Here is a 20,122-nt window from a genome sequence, read left to right as displayed (position 1 = left end):
GCAGTCCAATAGCCAGGGAAGCGGGAAGGATAGTATAAAATGATGTGTATGAATTGGTCTAATACGCAGCGGTGATGTGGGAATAGTCCAGTCTGGAAATTACTATGTAAGTCCAATGGCGGCTGGCTACTAAGGACGACCCCGGGAAACTTACTTGACCCACATGATAACTCAGGATGAATCATAATGGATGTGGCATGTAGCATGCGTCGCAAATGGACAATATGCTAGACTGACATAGTACAGTGATAGGTTAGGAGAACGTCTGTAATGAGGGAATTATTACCTTCTCTGCTTTTGTGTAGATAGGGTCGTGAGGAGAGCTACTATGTGGCTGTATGTGGACAGTGCCAGATATAGCAGAAGTATACTACTATAAGACGTGCTGATTTACAGGTAGAAGCTGTGAGGTAGCTGCACTTTATGCATACATTCCTCTCCAGCTGATATGTGAACTTGGTGCCCAAATGAGGGGTTGCAAATAAGACGTATTTGTACCCTAAGGTTACCTGAATAATGTTGCCAAAAGGCCCATAGATGGCTTTGTGTGAGGACTATGCCTAATAGTTGAGAGAGGCCCAATGTAGTTGGGTTGGTCGTTTATTGTAAGTTGTAGATCAGTTGAAAATTACTGGCCATGACAGCGTAGCCATAATTGAAATATGGCCACACTGACATCAACAGCAACCCCCAGCGAAAGATATGATCGTTGTAGGGGCTACATGGGGAACATGATAGAGGTGCCGCAATGCCATGACTAAATATACTATATACTTGCTGAGTCAACTGACCTGAGGGTAGACGTTCTGGACCCAATTTGCCCGGAATATAGGCTTAGAGATGTGGCATGCAGTTGTGTCTGTACTGACACAAGACCAGGAAGGCCACAACCATACTAATGAATAATCTTTCCAGTCTTGTGTCTCTGGCCTGCCATGACCACTGAGATGTCGCCCTAGGTGTATGGGCGGTGTACTGTGACATCCTGGTAGGCAATGATAAGCGACACGAGATTAATGTCCATTTTATGGTTTGCCTGCACCACATGGTTGGGGTAATGACTTGAGGGCCTAAGAAGATTGGCATGTTGGAATTACCGGGTTGGGAATGGCCCAGAATATCAGTGCGAGTGGTTTCTGGTGTCATGACTGGATAGCTACGGGCTTCCAGTCTCTGTAGTCTATCGGTCATCTGCCTCATGGATGTTACTATAGAGATGATCCTGGTATATCGGTTGGCATTGTTCGTGCCACTTGTGCTTGTCCCCGTGTCTGATTTGTTAGTATTGGTTTGCATTAGCCTGCATAGTTCTGTTTTGCGGGTAGTAGGTGTAAAGGTTATATTGCCTTGCGTAATTTGTGGGATGGTCCACGATCTACTAGAATATGGCCTGCCGGAATCTCCTTGTTGTAGGGTTGGCAGTCCTAGTTGGAGTACTTGAGATGGCAATGTCATCTCCTTCTTCTGGAACTAGGAACGTACTGAAATATATGTAGGAATCCTGAATTTCTCTTGAGGATGTATACAGTTGCTTTAACTAGTGCCGAAGTGGCGAAACAATTCATTAGACTGGAGATAGGTGAGTCCCTACTAGTTGCCAAGTGGCTGGGTCGGCTATATCTATGGTTGGCGCGAGGGGGTGATCTGCTGGATGTGGGCTTACAAGGGATGAGTCTTTGATCTATGGAGGGGGTGTGACGAGTGATTCCCTTGCTTTGCAACATGCGAGGCGTATAGCTATGATTTGGCCCGTGGGCGCTATTATCTCTTTCGTGGAGGATGGGTGTTGGCCTCGCAGGACCTCTATCTTTAAGGCATAAGGTGCCTGGGAGAAATACCTAGGTGGCCATACCCCCTCGTCTCTATGGGATGAATCTTTATACTAAATGAGTGTTTAAGGAACCGGGAGCAAAGTACCTGTATGAACATTGTATGTTCAGTGTTCTGCAGTACTCTGAGATTCTGCTAAGGTGGGGGGGACCTAACCCAGATGATAAATGACAAAAATGGAAGGCATTGGGTACATATGAGTTCATGCTGATATGTCGCTGCTGAAAATCCCCTACAATTCGCATTAGTTGCGTACACTATGGACACCTAGCTGTACCTTGATGACGTAAGAATTGTTCTGGTACGTCACATATACTGTAGGATCTAATGAGCCAAGTCTGTCTAAGCTTGGCGTGTGGAGACTGTAACACGTGTCAGAATAAGTTATGGTAGTATGTTAAATGTCTGTTCGCTACCGTTTGTACCTTTATGTGTTTGTGCCGTATGTATCTGAGTAACGAAACGTGTGATTTGTAATGTATCGTGCCCATAGCAATGGAAGGAAACACAATACGCTTGACTTTGTTTAGGTCTCTGAATCCTGTAAGCAGATCCAGAGATCAAATGACAAATACCGAGTTTTAACATATACTGTTGCATGTCCCCCATGTAAGAACTAGTGCTTGATACCCAATGCACATACCAATTACAAGCAAAATATATAGGCTACAATCGATATTTAAATATGCAGGGGTATGAAGTGCAGCATGGCCACCAGGTGGCGTAGTGCTGTGCACCATCCTGAACTATATGTATATTGTACCTGTATAATACCTGTATACCTTATATGAAACCAGCCACATATTATTATTATTATTTTATAAACCAGCCACATATTATAATTCGTATTTAATAAACCAGCCACATATTATTATTATTATTTTATAAACCAGCCACATATTATAATTCTTATTTAATAAACCAGCCACATGTTTATTATTCTTATTCTATAACCAGCCACATATTTATTATTCTTTTTATAAACCAGCTACATATTTTTTATTCAACTTTGAATGCCTGTGAGTGATGTGTGTTTGACTGACGTTTGAGTGTACAGCCTGCTTTGCGGTTGCAGTGCTGTACTTGATCGTGCTTTCTGGCCGACAGCAGACCTGCGCCTGTGGAGGGAGCTGCCGAGAGAGAATATACTTTGGACGGGTGAGGGAGGGGGGTGGTGAGGGGGGTTAAGAGCCTGTAGGGCCGTTTGTGCCATGCCTCCGTGTCCCCAATTGATAGGGGTGGGAGGGGAGGATCATTGGCAAGGCCGGTGTGTGAACCTCCGTGCCCCTATGAGAAAGGGGGGGTGGTTTGGAAGGACCTCCGTGTCCCTACTGTTAGGGAAGGGAGTTGGGAGCCAGTGATGCCGGCGTGACGGTCTTCTGGTCCCTAATATTAGGGGAGGGGGTTTGGGAGCCGGAAAAGCCGGCGTGAAGGCCCTGTGTGTCCCTCCTATTGGGGTAGGGGGCCCCGTGTAACGGGCCTCTGTGCCCTTACTGTAAGGGGAGGGGGGAGTCAGCAAATCTGTGTTTAAAGCCCCCTGTGCCCCTCTTGCTGGGGTTGGGAGCCGGCCCGTATGGGAACTCTGTGTAGGTCAGTTGGGGGTTGGGAGCCGGTGAAGCTGAATATGTAACCCACTGATTCCCCGGTGATCGTGAGCGGGGAGAGGGGGAGTGATGTCCAGTAAACACAGAGGCCTCGGTGGGTCATAAGCAACACATGTTTCCTACGTGAGACACAGACGCTGTACTGGTGTACCCGTCTGTGTCATGTTACATGATATTGTTTTATTATAATGAACTGTTTCTTTAATGTTTATCTTAAGTTTGTCTCTTGGGCCACTCCATAGTTTGTATGCTGCTTCAGGTACTCCCCTCCCCCTCTCCTGTTCCAGTATTTTCTATGCTGTACAATCAAATGTGACTTGTTTCTCTCCTAACCTGTATGGAAGAATCGTTCTTTTACCTGGTGTGACTGCACATTCTACAGATCATACGACGAATAAACATCACCAGATCTTATTACATGTGAGTTGTGACTGAGTAAACTATCTGGGAAGGTGATTTGGTATGGATATGGTATGGATAATCTCATGGATAATCTCATCAGGGCAATGTGCTCCTGAAAAACCACATTCATAGCCTTTGCAGCCGTTCCAGAATAGTAAAAGAACGTATCCAGCAGCTTGTACAGAGATCGCTGCGTCACAGGACAGATCATAGTGAAGTGTAACTGTGTGTATTGTATGAGAAGTCTGCATACAACCCCAGCACAGCTTGTTACAGCCCCACACAGTATACAGACACACTTCACCTCTACAGCCAAGCCTGTGTACCTCAGGCCATCATGAGTGGAAAAGGCTCAGTATGTGATGAAACACCACAGCATGCAACACATGGAGAAAGCCAGGATGAGGACCCAGAGCCCAGTGCATTGGCTAAACGCTCTGTGAAACCCACTTGGAAGGTTAAAGAGAACTATGAATCCATGAGAAGTGAACTATCAACCAGTTTGCAGCAGATTTGGGATAAAATCCTCACCCACGTTGATGTGATTTCATGTCCCAGCCATGAGGTACTGCAACTAGAGGGCGCCATAAAGCATCTCTCTGCTTCATATGAACTGTACCAGACTACAAGCAATAAATATAAAACTATTCTGCAAAACATTAACACTGAGGAATCATTAGAGCAACTTAACAATGTCCAACTTCTTAACATGGAAAGAGAAAGCTTTATCATGCTAACTAAAGCAAAGGCAGAAGCAAAATTAATGCAGCCACAGGACACTATCTCACAGATCCGTATCCACCAGACATTCTAAAAGTTCCTCTAGATCCCGAAGTTCAAGGCACTCAACGCTTAGTGAACAGCTTATAAACGCCCGAGCCGAAGCAGAGGCTAGCAAAGTACAGGCCGCATATGCAAAAAAAAGAGCAGACATGGAGGCTGAGGCTGCAGCAATGCAAGCCGAAGCGGCAGCAATGGAAGCTCAGACAGCACGTCAAAGGGCAGCAATTAAAGCTTTAAAGGAACAGAGCAACTACGAGGCAGCTGCAGCAAAACTAAAAGATTTTGGAACAAGCTATCGGTGCAGATGAAAATGCTAGTGAAAGGGTCAGCATCAAGGCAGATATGGAAGATCCTTTCGAACGCACTAAGAACTATGTTCTAAACCACAGCAGCGAGCACTCAATTGCCTCCATTCTTCACGACAACGCAAGGACTTCACCACACCACCAGGCAAAAGCTGTTCCAGCAACTTCCTACATGCAAAAACAGTGCAGCGCCCGACTGTCATGCTGATTCTGCATATGTCACAGAACGGCACACCAATCTGCAAGCAAATCACCAACCTCTTGCTAATAGTATCGTTCCAGACTTTAACCCAACAACTCAGCTGAACGCCCTTGCTGCACCATATCTTCCGAAGTCTTTTCACAACAATACCATAAACAACGCAATCCGCAACATTCAACCAGCGACCTCCTACGTAAAGTCAGAGGCAACTGATACAGCAGAGTTCGTAAAGTATATACTTCGACGAGAGCTCACCAAGTCAGGCCTAGTAAGCTTCGATGACCATCCTGAAAATTACAGAAGCTGGAAAGCTGCCTTCAAAACTACTATAGGTGATCTTAGGAATTACTGCTGCTGAGGAGCTGGATCTGCTGATCAGGTGGCTTGGCCCACAATCTACAGAACGTGTCAAAAGCCTCAGGTCAGTCTACATCGACAATCCAACTGCAGGTCTCACCGCTGCATGGGAGCGTCTAGAACAGAGTTATGGTAGTCCTGAAGCCATAGAGAATGCATTGCTCAAACGATTGGAAAATTTCCCAACTATATCCGGTAAGGACAATAAAGAGTTCCAGAGACTCGGTGACCTTCTTCTCGAAGTCCAGCTTGCCAAAACTGACCCTAAACTACCGGGCCTCAGTTACCTTGACACTGCTTCCGTATGGCCTACGAGAAAAGTGGATCCAAATTGGGTCAAAATACAAACGGGAAAACAAGGTTTCATTTCCCCCTTTCTCCTACTTCTGCGACTTTGTCAGGAACATTGCAGACACCAAGAACGATCCTAGTTTTGCATTTGGTGAGTTCAGTACTCCCTCACTGAAAGGTGACAACCTACATATCAGCTACAGGAACCATAGAGGTCCCGTGTCTGTTAAGAAGACAGACATTATTCCCGCTCCCACCTCAGCTCCCGCCTCGAAAACCCAAACCGATCATGTCCTATCCATAAGAAGCCACATCCCCTCAAAAAATGTATCGACTTTAGGAAGAAGCCCCTACAAGAACGAAAGGAACTCCTAAAGACCTTTGGAGTATGTTATAGGTGCTGTGCTTCCACTGATCACTTCACTAAGGAATGTAAAATCCCTATCAAGTGCATAGAGTGCGATTCCGAGGACCATGTTCAAGCTCTCCATCCACTTGAGTCCAATCCTTCACAACCTGTATACCTTTCTCCCAGGCCAAATCACGGCGGGAAGAGTACAGATCAGGTGCCTAATTCCACCATGATATTTTCCTCATGCACTGAAGTCTGTGGGGAAGACCACTGTGACAAGTCTTGTGCTAAAATATGCCTAGTGAATGTCCACCACAAGGATCAGCCAGAAAAGACTTTAAAGGTGTATGCTATCTTAGATGATCACTTGCCCGATCCGAACTATTTGATCTATTTTGCATAAGAGGAGAGGTTCACCCTTACACCTTAGGCACTTGTAGCGGCACTACAGAGGTCTTTGGAAGAAGGGCCCATGAATTTATTGTGTCCTCTCTAGGAGATAACTTACAATTTCCCTTACCTACACTTGTAGAGTGCAACCAGATACCAGCCAACAAAGAAGAAATACCTATACCAGAAGTTGCCTTCTACCACCCTCACCTAAAGTCAATAGCAAGTGCAATCCCACCACATGACAAAGATGTCCTTATTCTGCTGGGAAGAGATATTCTAAGGGTCTACAAGGTGCACAGGCAGGTCAGCGGACCCCCAGATGCTCCGTTTGCCCAGTACCTGGACTTAGGCTGGGTCATCATAGGTAATGTCTGTATAGGCAAAATGAAAAGGCCTACTAACATTTCTTCATTCAAGACAAATGTATTGCCAAATGGCCGTAACACTCACTTTGGGCCATGCCCACATCACTGCTGGGTAAAGGAGAAAGTAACTAGCTGCAAGTTGCAACACAGCAACACAAACCTTTCCCACACATACGATGACAGTTTTGTCTCTACAGTTTTCAATGCAAGCAGCGAAGACAACATGTTAGCTCCTTCAGTAGAAGGCAAAGAATTCCTTAAAGTAATGGACAAAAAGTTATTTCAGGAAGATTCCAATAATTGGGTAGCACCCCTACCCTTTCACCTCCCGAGAGGGAAGCTGCCGAACAATCTACATCAAGCCAATAAAAGGTTCTCTCTGCCAAAGCAATTGCATTATATTCCCACTGACCTTAATCCTGCTGATTATGGGACAAGAGCTATATCCCCAGCAGCTCTGACGCCTCCAAGATTTCTTCACGAAAAATCCTACTCAATTTCCACAGACGTTGCCTACGAACTGGTACATCCTGATGATGATAAAGAAATCAGGTCTATGAACACCACACTGCATACCTCTACGAGTCCAGAACCAAAACTCAAGTCACTTTGTTTTGAACATTTCTCAACCTGGTCATCAGCTGTTAGGGCTATTGCTTATTTGATTCACGTTGCCATTGTTTTAAAAGGAGCTTAACATCAGAGTGTCATGGTTGGCATATCTGTACCAACCATCCTACCGCAACGGAAGTTGAGCGTGCCAAAAAGGTTATCATTCGCTGTGTACAACAAGAAGTGTACATGGAAGAATTCCACAGATTCAAAGGTGTAATACCTTTATCAAAGGATAGTTCACTATTTAATCTAAACCCTGTGGTCGATGACAATCAGTTGCTGCGAGTTGGAGGTCGAATAGAGAAATCTGACCTGTGCAGCAAGGAACAAAACCCTATCATCATACCAGGTCAGCACCACATCGCCACTCTTCTAATCCGGCACCTTCATGAACTAATACAACACCAAGGTAGACAATTTACAGAAGGCGCTATCAGGTCAGCCAGCTTGTGGATTGTTGGAATGAAAAGATGTGTTTCTTCCCTGCTTTTCAAATGTGTCAAGTGTCGCAAGTTAAGAGGTAGACACCAACTACAACAAATGGCAAGCCTGCCAGCTGATCGTTTAAGCACAGATCCACCCTTCACCTACGTTGGAGTTGACGTCTTCGGTCCGTGGACCGTGGTAACTCGAAAGACTCAAGGTTGGCTGCTCCAGCCAACAGCAAAAGGTGGGCCGTGTTGTTTACTTGTCTCAGCATACGAGCTGTACATATTGAAATTATTGAGTCAATGGATTCTTCTTGTTTCATCAATGCTTTACGAAGATTCTTCTCCATCCGAGGACCTGTCAAGCAGCTAAGATCCGACTGTGGTTCCAACTTCGTTGGAGCCTGTAAAGAACTTCAACTAGACAATTTCTTAGCAAACAATGGATGTACTTGGCTGTTTAATCCACCACATTCTTCACATATGGGAGGATCCTGGGAGCGAATGATTGGAATCGCTCGAAGAATTCTTGATTCCATGTTACAGGACCGCAAGTCTTCACTATTGACTCATGAGACTTTGAGTACCTTTCTCTCGGAAGTATCCGCCATCATTAATGCAAGGCCTCTAGTACCAGTATATTCTGATCCTCATTCTCCAGTGATTCTTACCCCAGCCACACAGAAGGTTGGGACTACTGTGATATCTCCTGCTGAGATCGAACCAAAGGATATCTACAGGCATCAATGGAAACAGGTGCAACACCTAGCCAATGTGTTTTGGCACCGCTGGAGAAAGGAGTACCTACATATCCTTCAAAGCCGTTCCAAATGGCAAACACCCAAGCCCAACCTCAAAGTAGGCGACCTTGTTCTTCTGAAAGATAGAGAAGTCTGTCGCAATAAGTGGCCTATGGGTCTCGTAACAAGTATAATGCCCAGCGATGATGGAAAGGTTCCGAAGGTTGAGATTAAGATAACCAAAGGAGGTTCCGCACGGACTTTCTCACGACCAATCACAGAATTGGTACTTCTCCCAAGCGAGTGACTTATGCAAGAGTACCAGACCGTACGGTACTATGGCGGTGAGAACGCCACTATAACTGTTAACTATGCCACTGTTGAATCTCCACGGCTATAAACTGTAGACTACAGGACTTTAGCCATCCGTTATTGGACTTTTGGTTTGGTTGTTCATTTACTGCATACCTTCTCTGTTTTGCAGGTATCTTGTATTTATGGTTTACACACCAGTATTATTTTCCAATGTTTTCTTCGCTTACAGGTTCAAGTTGGACATTTAGACATTTGGACTTATCTTTATATACATATATATAGGCTTTGAAATCTAAAGATTTCAGGCGGGGAGTGTCATGTTACATGATATTGTTTTATTATAATGTACTGTTTCTTTAATGTTTATCTTAAGTTTGTCTCTTGGGCCACTCCATAGTTTGCATGCTGCTTCAGGTACTCCTTCTTCCCCCCCCCCCCCCCCTCCTGTTCCAGTGTTTTCTATGCTGTACATTAGGGATCGACCGATATTGATTTTTTTAGTGCCGATACCGATACCGATATTCTGTGAACTTTCAGACCGATAGCCGATATAATTTGCCGATATTCTGTACATTTACCATTTTGGAAAATAAAAACTATTTCTAAAGGTAAATGCACAAAATATACATGCCACGTGTAGTGTATGCAGTGTGTTTAGACAGGGGAGCTGTGTGTGTTTGTGTAGTGTGTGTGTTGTGGATGCAGTGTGTATTTGTCTAGTGTGTGTAGTGGATGCAGTGTGTATTAGTGTAGTGTGTATATAGTGAAAGCAGAGTGTGTGGGTAGTGTGCGTGAAGTGAATGCTGTATATACTAAATGCAAAGTGTGTGTGTTTGTGTAGTGTGTGTGTATATAATGAATGCAGTGTGTGTGTTTGTGTAGTGTGTGTATAGTGAATGTAGTGTGTGTGTTTGTATAGTGTGTGTATATAATGCAGCATGCTTGTGTAGTGTGCATTATATAAACACACTACACAAACACACTGCATTATATACACACACACTATGCAAACACACTGCATTATATACACACACTACACACACTGCATTATATACACACGCACTATGCAAACACACTGCATTATATACACACATTACACACACTGCATTATATAAACACACTACACAAACACACACTGCATTATATAAACACACTACACAAACACACTGCATTATATACACAGTGTGTTTGTGTAGTGTATGTGTATATAATGGAGTGTGTGTGTTTGTATAGTGTGTGTATATAATGCAGTGTGTGTATATAATGCAGTGTGTTTGTATAGTGTGTTTATATAATGCAGTGTGTGTATATAATGCAGTGTCTTTGTGTAGTGTGTGTATATAGTGCAGTGTGCATTATATAAACACACTATACAAACACACTGCATTATATACACACACTGCATTATATACACACACTATACAAACAAACACTATACAAACACACTGCTTTATATACACACACACTATACAAACACACAGCATTATATATACACACAGCATTATATACACACACTGCATTATATACACAGTGTGTTTGTGTAGTGTATGTGTATATAATGGAGTGTGTGTGTGTGTGTGAGGGGGCATTTTTTATTACATTATTTTTATATTTAATTATTATAATTATTTTTTGTTTCTCCCCCCCTCCCTGCTTGTTGCCTGGCCAGGGAGGAGGGCTGTGGCAGTCCCTGGTGGTCCAGTGGCATGGGCTGAGCTGTGGGGGGGCGGGCAGCAAGCACTTACTCACCTCCCTGCAGCTCCTCCAGCTCCCCAGTGTAACTCTTGCGGCCAGCGTGCCGCGCGGAGCGTTGCCATGGTAACCCATGGCAACGCTCTGACGGCCGCGGGTCTCGCGAGAGTTACACTGGGGAGCTGGAGGAGCTGCAGGGAGGTGAGTAAGTGCTTGCTGCACACCCCTCCAGGACCGCCGGGCTTGTAATGAGCCTGCCGGTCCTGGGAGGTATTATCGGCAATATCGGTATCTATATCGGCCGATACCGATATTGCCAAAAATACCGAATATCAGCCGATTATATCGGTAAAACCGATAATCAGTCGATCCCACTGTACATTCAAATGTGACTTGTTTCTCTCCTAACCTGTATGGAAGAATCGTTCTTTTACCTGTGACTGCACATTCTACAGATCATACGACGAATAAACATCGCCAGATCTTATTACATGTGAGTTGTGAATGAGTAAACTATCTGGGAAGGTGATTTGGTATGGATGATCTCATCAGGGCAATGAGCGCCATGTGCTCCTGAAAAACCACATTCAAAGCCTTTGCAGCCGTTCCAGAATAGTCTGTACTCACTGTTTAGCGCAGGATACTCTGTTTGTCCGGCGGTTGCTGGCCTACGGCCTGCGTACGGACCCGAAATAGTTCTGTTTAAACAAAGTAATGCTGCACCACGCGCTGTTCTGCAGTATGATCACCAGCAGCTCTGTCTGAGTCTGGATACCAAAAGTACGACTGGACCAGTAGGTAAGTTAGGTAGGAGAGGGAGTCCCTTTTAAAGGGTCATAGCCCCTCCCACAACTTCAGGCCCTGCCTTCCAATATATGATCTAAGTATATTTAATTTACTATTAAACTGTTTTTAAACTTAATTGAACTTTGTTTCAGGCATCAGGGGGACTGACTGTTATTCCAAGCAGGCCCCTGCAGACACTGCTTTGGACGGTTATTCCGTCCATGTGATCGATAGTAATCACCATCACATGGCCCGGGAGGGCCGGATCATCCACAGGGGGACTGCCTGGAATGCCAGGCAACTCTCCCCATCGCGATTGCTGGTGGGAGATCGATGGTGAGTAGGTAAGTGGAAAGGACAGTATTATGCCACCTGCCGGCGTTAAGGATTGGATCCCCAAGGTACGCCTTAAGGAGTTAAAGCAGCCCTGTAGTGTTTTTTTTCTTCCTTTCCTTATGGTCCCTGTATCTCAGTGATAACACTCCTTGAAACTTGCATTTATTTATGTTTATCTTTTCTTCATTGCGCTGGATCTCAATATCTGGGTGCAGACATCTGGGTGCAGACATTTTGTTCTCTTCTGACCATGATGTATGCTGTTGTCCCTTTTGTGGGATTATTTTTTGTTCATGGATTGTGGTCAACACTTTATTGGCAACTGAAACATATCAGTGCTTTTAGCTCTACCTGTAGTTTTGTCAACTTGACTGCTATACATAAGAAAAAGAAGTCCTTACCTTTTTTATGTATATTTTGAAAACTACAGCACTTGGCAAAAATAAAAACAGATTCAGACACTGGGAGCTAGCCATATGTAACAGATCAGATTAAGTTAATTTTTGGTTAAAGAGCGACTTTAATACAGTTTGTTTTGTTTTTTAGTGCTTGTATTAGTTTATTTTTATCCCTAATATTACTAAATTGTTGTTTTTTTAAGTACACTGTGATTATTTCAGTATTCGTATAAAAATCAGTGCATAAAACATGACAAAATAAAGAACTTGCTGATCAAATTTTTTTGTTCAAATGTTTGTAATGCAAACGTTTGTTTCTATGGGCCTTTATTTGCACATTCAGCTCTGTCTTTCTTTCTGCTCCCTCCTCCCACCTCTCTAGATTTCTGTGTCCTGCATCTGGCTTCAGAGAAAGGTAATCTAATTAACCAGCCGTTTTGAGTGATGCCAGAAAATGAGACGTATAAGGAGCCCTCTCCCTCTTGGCAGATACAGTAAAGATGTTCTTAATTTCTCATTCTGTTTTAGCAAATGTTAGCTTGCCTTCTCCAAATATATTACTTTGGATTTTAGAGAATTTTTTTTTTTTTTTTTTTAATTCTTTATTTTTGCGTGCGTAAAGGTTACAAGACAGCTTACCTCGCCACAACAGCGTTTGTAAGCCTAAGCATGTCATCATTATAGTACAGTTATGGCATTGAAACAGTGCACAATTTTTATGTAGAAAAGCTTACACATATCTAGGGTCAGTATTGGATACTTATAACATCGATATTTACTGGTTTGTTCTGCGCTTTTTAATGAGGGTTATGTCTGTGACTTTATTTCCATGCTTGCAAGAGAATTGTGTGTAGAGTGGCGTGTGATCGCTGCAATGGGTACCAGGGTACCGTATAGGCCATTGTGGTCTGTGTCGCTGTATTGCATGGTACTTGCTAGGATGGTTGCGCTTCCATAGCGCTATGGAAGTGCTCGGTGCATGCGTAGGCCGTGCAGGGTGGGTGTTCTAGTGTAGCATGAGACATAGAAATATATAAAACATAACACATAAAACAGCATTGCTAACATTTGCAATTAAAACGAGTGTTGCGCTAACAGGTTTAATGATCAAAACTTTAGATATCGTGAAGTCATGCATAGTAAAGGTGTTGTGCACATTTTGAGTATGTCATATTCTAATCACAGTATGCATTACCTCGGTCTGTTTTCTTTCTTGACTAGTGTGAGTGAAAATTAAAGATTAAAGTAGTACAATTGTATGGTATAACGAGTGTGGGTATGCGAGTCAGCGGTTAACTGTGGGGAGCATGGAATAAAGCTGGTCGCACACTCCCACAGTTCACTTATAACATCTTGAAAATGTACTTATAACAATGCAAGAAAATAGAATAGAATAGAGGTGGCCTAAACAGTTACTCGTAAGGCATGACATAAGAGTATAAGATTGACAACAAATCAATGGAAAACCGACAAAAAACGTCAACATTTGCATATAGAGGTTATATGAGGTATGGAGCGATTGACTCATCTGTAGTAGCAAGAGTCCCGGTCAGCCAACCCCCGCAAGAGGTAGTCCACAAGCCCACTCTGGTGCTTTTGTGAGTCTTGGTTGCGGCGCGAACTCAGAGGGCGCCCCGTGTTGTGGTTGTGGGACGTTGTTGGGCCGACCCAGTGTCGTCGCCATCTTGTGCCCTGTGTCTAGCCGTCTCCTCTCCCGTTTCAGTGTCACTCCTTTCTTAGGTGAGGTGAGTCCCATCTGGGGAGCCCTCTGCTTGCCAGTGTGTCTCATGCTCCAAGGTCCTCCGCACTTCCATGCCCTGTTTGCCGTCAAGTAGCACAGTCCGCGAGCCGGTCTAGGCCCAGAGGGTCCTCTGCTTGTCAGTATGCGTCGTTGCGCTATGTGCCTCTCCTGGCTGTGTGGAGCGCGGTGTCGGTCCTTGCCGGAACAACGGTGTGGCAAGAAGGCAGGCTTGCATCGGCGCCCTGCTTGGGTGAGTGAGGGCGTTTGGCGGCTGTGCTGTTGCCGGGTCGCTTGATGTGAGTGGGTGAGTGATGCTCGCCTTGTAGGAGTGGGTGGTTGTGGTGAGGCGGGTTGAATTAGCTTACCCACCAGCTTCCTCCAAAATGCCTTGAAGTGGTTGTCTATGCGAGTGAGGATATCTTGTGAGGCGTCACTGGGGTTGTAAGCACATGTGTCCGCCATCTTAGGGAGGTTTCCGTTTATTGCCTTTGTTGGTGTTCCCCTTCTCCTCACACTCAGGGTCGCCACCCCAGGGTAGACCGGGTTCACCCCCGCCGGTCCGCGGGGGGGGTAGCAGGGCTTGCTTGTGCGGTGGGCAGCTTCAGGGTGCTTCCAGGACAAGGGAGCGGCCGCCTCCCCCGCCCGGTGCAGACCAGGCCGCAACTTCGGTCGTGATTTCCTCTGGCCCCAATTAGGTCGCATAAGAGCCCCTTGTGTGCCCTCCATCGTGGGTGGCATTAGGGTGCCTGGGTATGCAGATTGTGTTGCTTGGGTGAGCATATTATCGCTTGTTTTGTCAGGCTTTTGTGGGAGCTCATGGAGAACACGACTCTCCGCCATGGTGGTCAGGCCCCGCCCCCGGATTTTAGAGAATTTAAGCTGGCAAGCTATCTCTATTTAACAATGCCTTTTCTAAAATGATCTAACTCTACCTAGTGCTATTTGAGTAAAAACATTCATCATCTCTTGAGTGATGTAATGATTCCATCCTTCTGGGACTGGTTGTAAGTACTCTCTTCCCTAAACCCCCATTCTACAAGTATCATTTAAGAATATACTCATCATTCAACATACCACACACACAGCTCTATAATAAAGGACAAATGCATTCTAGGATATTATGACTTGGTCTTGATTGATGGAATTTATAAATTAGATCTAAGCTGGACATCTCAAATTCTTATTTTTAAGTACTAACAATAAATCGTTAATTCTTACTGCTACCTTTACATATGGGAAATATGTGATATATGTATATATAAGTAGGGCCCATTCCCTACGAAACGCGTAAGACAGGCGTCCCAGCAACACACGGGATCAGACGCATGTACCAGCAGCACCACTAATCTCCACACGCAGGACCTGTTTGGAAAGTACCGCCACCGGAGGCATCTGTCCTGCACGTCCCCTGAAGTGAGGCTCCTGCTCGGGACGTGCTCACAGACACAAGCCATCCTCACCGGCAGCTGTATATTGAATTATCACAATCCGTATCCATCCTTAACAATTCGAAGGTCCTTGCTGTTATTTTTATATGCATCAGTCTGGTAATGCACTTCTGAATCTAGAGTGACCTGTATTTTTATTATATTTAACTTTTTCCAAGTTATTTTAATATATTCAATAAACTGGCATTTTTTTATATGAAGTGATCCAGTTTTATGCTTCAGTTTTCCAGCGATATATTGTTTCCATTTTTATTGCCTAAAGCTAACAGTTCCTTGTACTGTATAGCTTATTTGTTACTTCTATCTTTTACAAAGTATATTATTTGCAACAGGTATCATTTATCCCTCATGTTGTTTGGGCTATAGACACCAGTTTCATACATATTTGTTGGTCATCCAGCAGAGAATTTGGTCTCTCATTTTTCCCTTTTTGTATTTTTGTATTTATTTATTTATATATATATATATATATATATATATATATATATATATATATATATATATATATATATATATATATACATTTTTTCTATTTATCACCCCCCTATATAGCACTGCTTTGCATGTTTGCACATTCTTAAAGGATATTTAAAGGTATAGCAACATTCTCTTTGTATCTTTGCACATTTATAGGGATACTTTGTCTATTCCAGATTTAAAGGCATAGTCCCATATATTTATATTTTTATATTTGTATTCTCTGTTTAGTAGTATTTTAGCCATTAGTCACCTAGCCAGCTCCTGGTATTCCCACTCTTCTAGAGAGTTATTTTCCCTTGTTCTATATAGGTTTTTAGTGAATCCCTAGCATTACCAGTTTTCGAGCAGCTTAGTGCTAGTCCGTCTCCCTCTCTCCTGTGTGGTACATTAGATACACCAGAACCGTTCTACTGTATTTTCTAAGAAAATACAGTGTTTACATGAGAAAGGCTGCAGGGAGCTATAGTTCTCACCTGAACAACCTCATTAAGCTGAAGTTGTTCAGGTGACTATAGTGTCGCTTTAAATATAGTCTCATCCTTTACTGTGTAGATTTCCTTTATGTATTTAAATGTTTCTATCATATCCCCCCTGTCTCGTCTTTCCTCCAAGAATTACATGTGAAGATCCTTTAACCTTTCCTGGTAAGTTTTATCCTGCAATCCATTAACCAGTTTAGCAGCCCTTCTCTGAACTATCTCCAAAGTATCAATATCCTTCTGGAGATACGGTCTCCAGTACTGCGTACAATACTCCAAGTGAGGTCTCACCAGTGTTCTGTACAATGGCATGAGCACTTCCCTCTTTCTACTGCTAATACCTCTCCCTATACAACCAAGCATTCTGCTAGCATTTCCTGCTGCTCTATTACATTGTCTGCCTACCTTTAAGTCGTCTGAAATAATTACCCCTAAATCCCTTTCCTTATTTGCTGTAGAGGGCACCTTATGGTTTGAGGAATTAACACAAAAGAGAAATTGGATTACTGTAAAGAAAGAGTATGAATAGTGGAAAACCATCTCACACTGAATAGATGGAACGCATTAAAGACGTCTAGGCATTGTAACAACTATACCACACTGTAGCAGTTATGGTGCCAGGAGTACCCTAATTGTCTCATGATAAGTTCTTGAACAGTTTAACACTTGGAACCATAGCCACTACAGCATGCTAAAGTTTTGTTCTAAAGTTTTCTTACATACCAGGTGGGGCTGTTCTGTAAACGCACTTCTTCTTTTATGGCCTTAGCTGACCTATTCCATTTTTGTTGTGTGTGTTAGAAAAAACATGATGTTGTGTCTGTCATGATTAGTTGGGGGTTGGACATGCAGTTGAGAGGCTCTGCAGCCAATAATATAGGAAAAACTCCCCATTTTCTGGTTGTAGACATGTTTTGTCTGTTCTAAGAGTTTCTGATATTGACCACTGAATTTGCATTGAATGCACGGGACTTGCCTGCACTAAAAGTTAGGGTTGTACATTGTCCTGCTTTTTAGTGCTGTCATTTGGGGTGGAGTTGGACATCTTTAAAGTAGTTGTTGTTTCTCTCCTGTATGTATCCTTATGAACAGGGCATGATTTTTCATTGAGTTTTGGTGTTTTATGTTTCATTGAGTACATGGCATTAAGTGGGCAGAGTCTAGCACCCCATCATCTTTAACCCCTTAAGGACCAAACTTCTGGAATAAAATGGAATCATGACGTGTCAGACATGTCATGTGTCCTTAAGGGGTTAAAGAAAAATAAAATTACTTGCTCTTTCTAGTGTTTATTTAGTAACAAAAAGTAAAATATTTCCTTAAAATGTGTTATTGATTATTACCACTACTCAGGGGATTATGTGTTCTGATTTACAATGATTCTTGGTATTTATTGTACAGCAATACATTATTCTAAATATAAACATATTTTGATCTCACTCAGGTTCACCATGAATTTGTTTGTGGTTAACATTGAATCTTCATTATGCTATAAAATGCCATTCCATCTTAATGTACCAGTAGGTAAGACACCAGTTGTTATGTCATGAATCAGATTTATTAATATAGGTCAGAAAACATGTTCTAGAATCTAGAAGCACATGATGACATCTCTCGATTCCCCTCACCCTTTCAAAACAAAGGAACCAGTAGCCAATCAGCACATAGCAAAACAAAAGAAGAAAAACATTGCATCAGCATTCTTCCAATCAGCTTTAAGAAGCAGATGAGAGAGCCAATCACAGATTAATACACAAGAACACTGGTCTACACAACTCCTTAATGCACTTCACCATTTCTTAAAGGGCCTTGAACAAAGTAATAAGCAGTAAGGCTTGGGGCGTATCACTCACGCAGTCATGCGCCTGTTACAAAGTCAAGGGGTTAAGTAATCTTAGAAAAAGCACCTTGCTACTAGACACAATGAACCACTGCCTCCTGTGGATCCTGTCCTCAAATGATTCTGCATTCTACTAATTCTTCTAATCTGCATCTTCTGTCACCTAATATGCATTGCATTTAGATTGCAAGCTTGTTTGGGCAGGGCCCTCTTCACCTACTGCTCCCGTATGTCATACTTGTTTTGTTAGAATTAAATGTTTGTCTTGTCTACCTATTGTACAGCGCTGTGGAATATGTTGGCGCTACATCAGTAAATGTAATTGCAAGTGCATGCATTCATTCATGCATCAGGCTTATCACAATTAATATCCCACCCTAATATACCATTAATTTCTCTTACTGGTGGAGCCAGCTTATAATATATTCCCATCTTCATGCTATAACAACACTTACCCTCACAATATATGAGACCCCAGGGCCCTGCAATTGTTCATCAGGGTGCAGCCAACCCTGAGCTGGTTTGCTGATAAAAGTCCCTTTACGGTTCCACTCTTCACCTGAGAGTTTGTATGTCTCTGTCCGTGAAACCTTCCTCCCTCCCCCTCTTTCACCCCCTCGCAACCGGTTAATTACTTGCAGAGTACAAGGTGTGGAGCATACGGGATCACAGGCCCCAAACACTGACCCCAGTCCCCCTCCAGTCCCAGGTTTGTCCAGTGTCAGTTCTTTGCTGGCTCCTGATGGTGAGCGACTTAAAAAAGAAGCTGGGCTTGCAAATTTCCATTGCCCCATCCTAGGTATCATCATACAGAAGGTAGTTGCTACATCTTGCTCCTCAGCATACTGTGGCTCTGAGAATGGTGGGCCCAGAGAGGGTGTTGCAGTGGGAGAACCAGGGGCCACCTGTCCACTCATGTCTCCAGCTGCGAGTTGTTGCTGCTCCTCTGTTGAAGTTACTGAGACGTTGCGAAAGCGGTCATACCTGGTGTCTGCCAGCATGCCGTGTGCTGGGATCCATCCAGAGCTTTCAAAGTGATTGCTGCTTTCTTTCCCTCCTCCTGCACTCCCCGTCTCCCTGGGGAGTATCCACTCTCACAGATGATGTCATTCTCATATTACTCATGTGCCCCCACCACACAGCAGCATCTCAGCTCAGGTCAGCAGAACCTGCTGTTGTAGCTCCTCCTTCCTATCGGGAGTCAGGCTAATGGCTGTATGTGGTGGGGGTAGTAGTTCACACAGCAACCAAAATTAGGACAGCAAGAATTCCCCATTAAAATATAACTCTTATTAAAAATGCATAATGCGGGATTTCATAAGAACCAATTAACTATTGCAGAATTTTTCACTTGGCCTAAATTGAAGGGTAGCTCTGACCATACTATCCATGAGGCATTGATCCCCAAATATAATTAACCTTCCCTTGTGCAATGCAGTCACTTCTAAATCTGCGTTGTCTGGCACATCTGCCTTCTGTTAGCTTTCAAAGCAACTAGAATCCATATCTAAAAAGCCAGTGGAGAGAGATGTATCTGAGCCTCACAGATGTACCAGTCTGCATATTAGGAGATTTGTAGGCTGATTGTGTTCTATTAGGAGGTGGAAGTAGACTTACTGAAGCTTGTGTATATGGAGGAGGTGGGAGGTTTGCCTCCACGTCTACATTTTTTCATGATGTGAATGCTATGTATCCTAATGTGACTGCATATGGAGAGTAGACACTTGTTGTGATATTTGTGTTAGGAGAAGGAATGTTTGGGGTGGGTGCTTGTGTAATGATAGGAGGTGTCGTGTTAGTTTTGTGTATTAAGATGAGGTCAACAAATATGCTCTTTTTTTTCTGGTGGTTAATAATAATAGGTGTGAATAATATTTGAAGGAGATTAGAGATTAATCTCAGATATCAGGGCACCCGTGGCGATATGTATTTAGGAAGTA

The 20,122-nt window shown here is 43.4% G+C and overlaps 1 protein-coding gene across 1 annotated transcript in view; it reads right to left on the bottom strand.

The window, feature by feature from the left end:
• SHC2 (SHC adaptor protein 2) overlaps positions 1-19,309 on the bottom strand; it is an 89,800-nt gene extending 70,491 nt beyond the window's left edge. Inside the window, exon 1 of the mRNA XM_063455498.1 lies at positions 18,638-19,309. Within this exon, the coding sequence (XP_063311568.1) occupies positions 18,638-19,183 (546 nt within the window). The 5' untranslated portion in view covers positions 19,184-19,309. The remainder of the gene's footprint in view (positions 1-18,637) is intronic.
• Between the last annotated feature and the right edge of the window lie 813 nt (positions 19,310-20,122).

This window comes from Pelobates fuscus, chromosome 5 (assembly GCF_036172605.1).
Source record: "Pelobates fuscus isolate aPelFus1 chromosome 5, aPelFus1.pri, whole genome shotgun sequence".
Lineage (NCBI taxonomy): Eukaryota > Metazoa > Chordata > Amphibia > Anura > Pelobatidae > Pelobates > Pelobates fuscus.
This window is presented reverse-complemented; position numbering and strand designations above follow the sequence as displayed.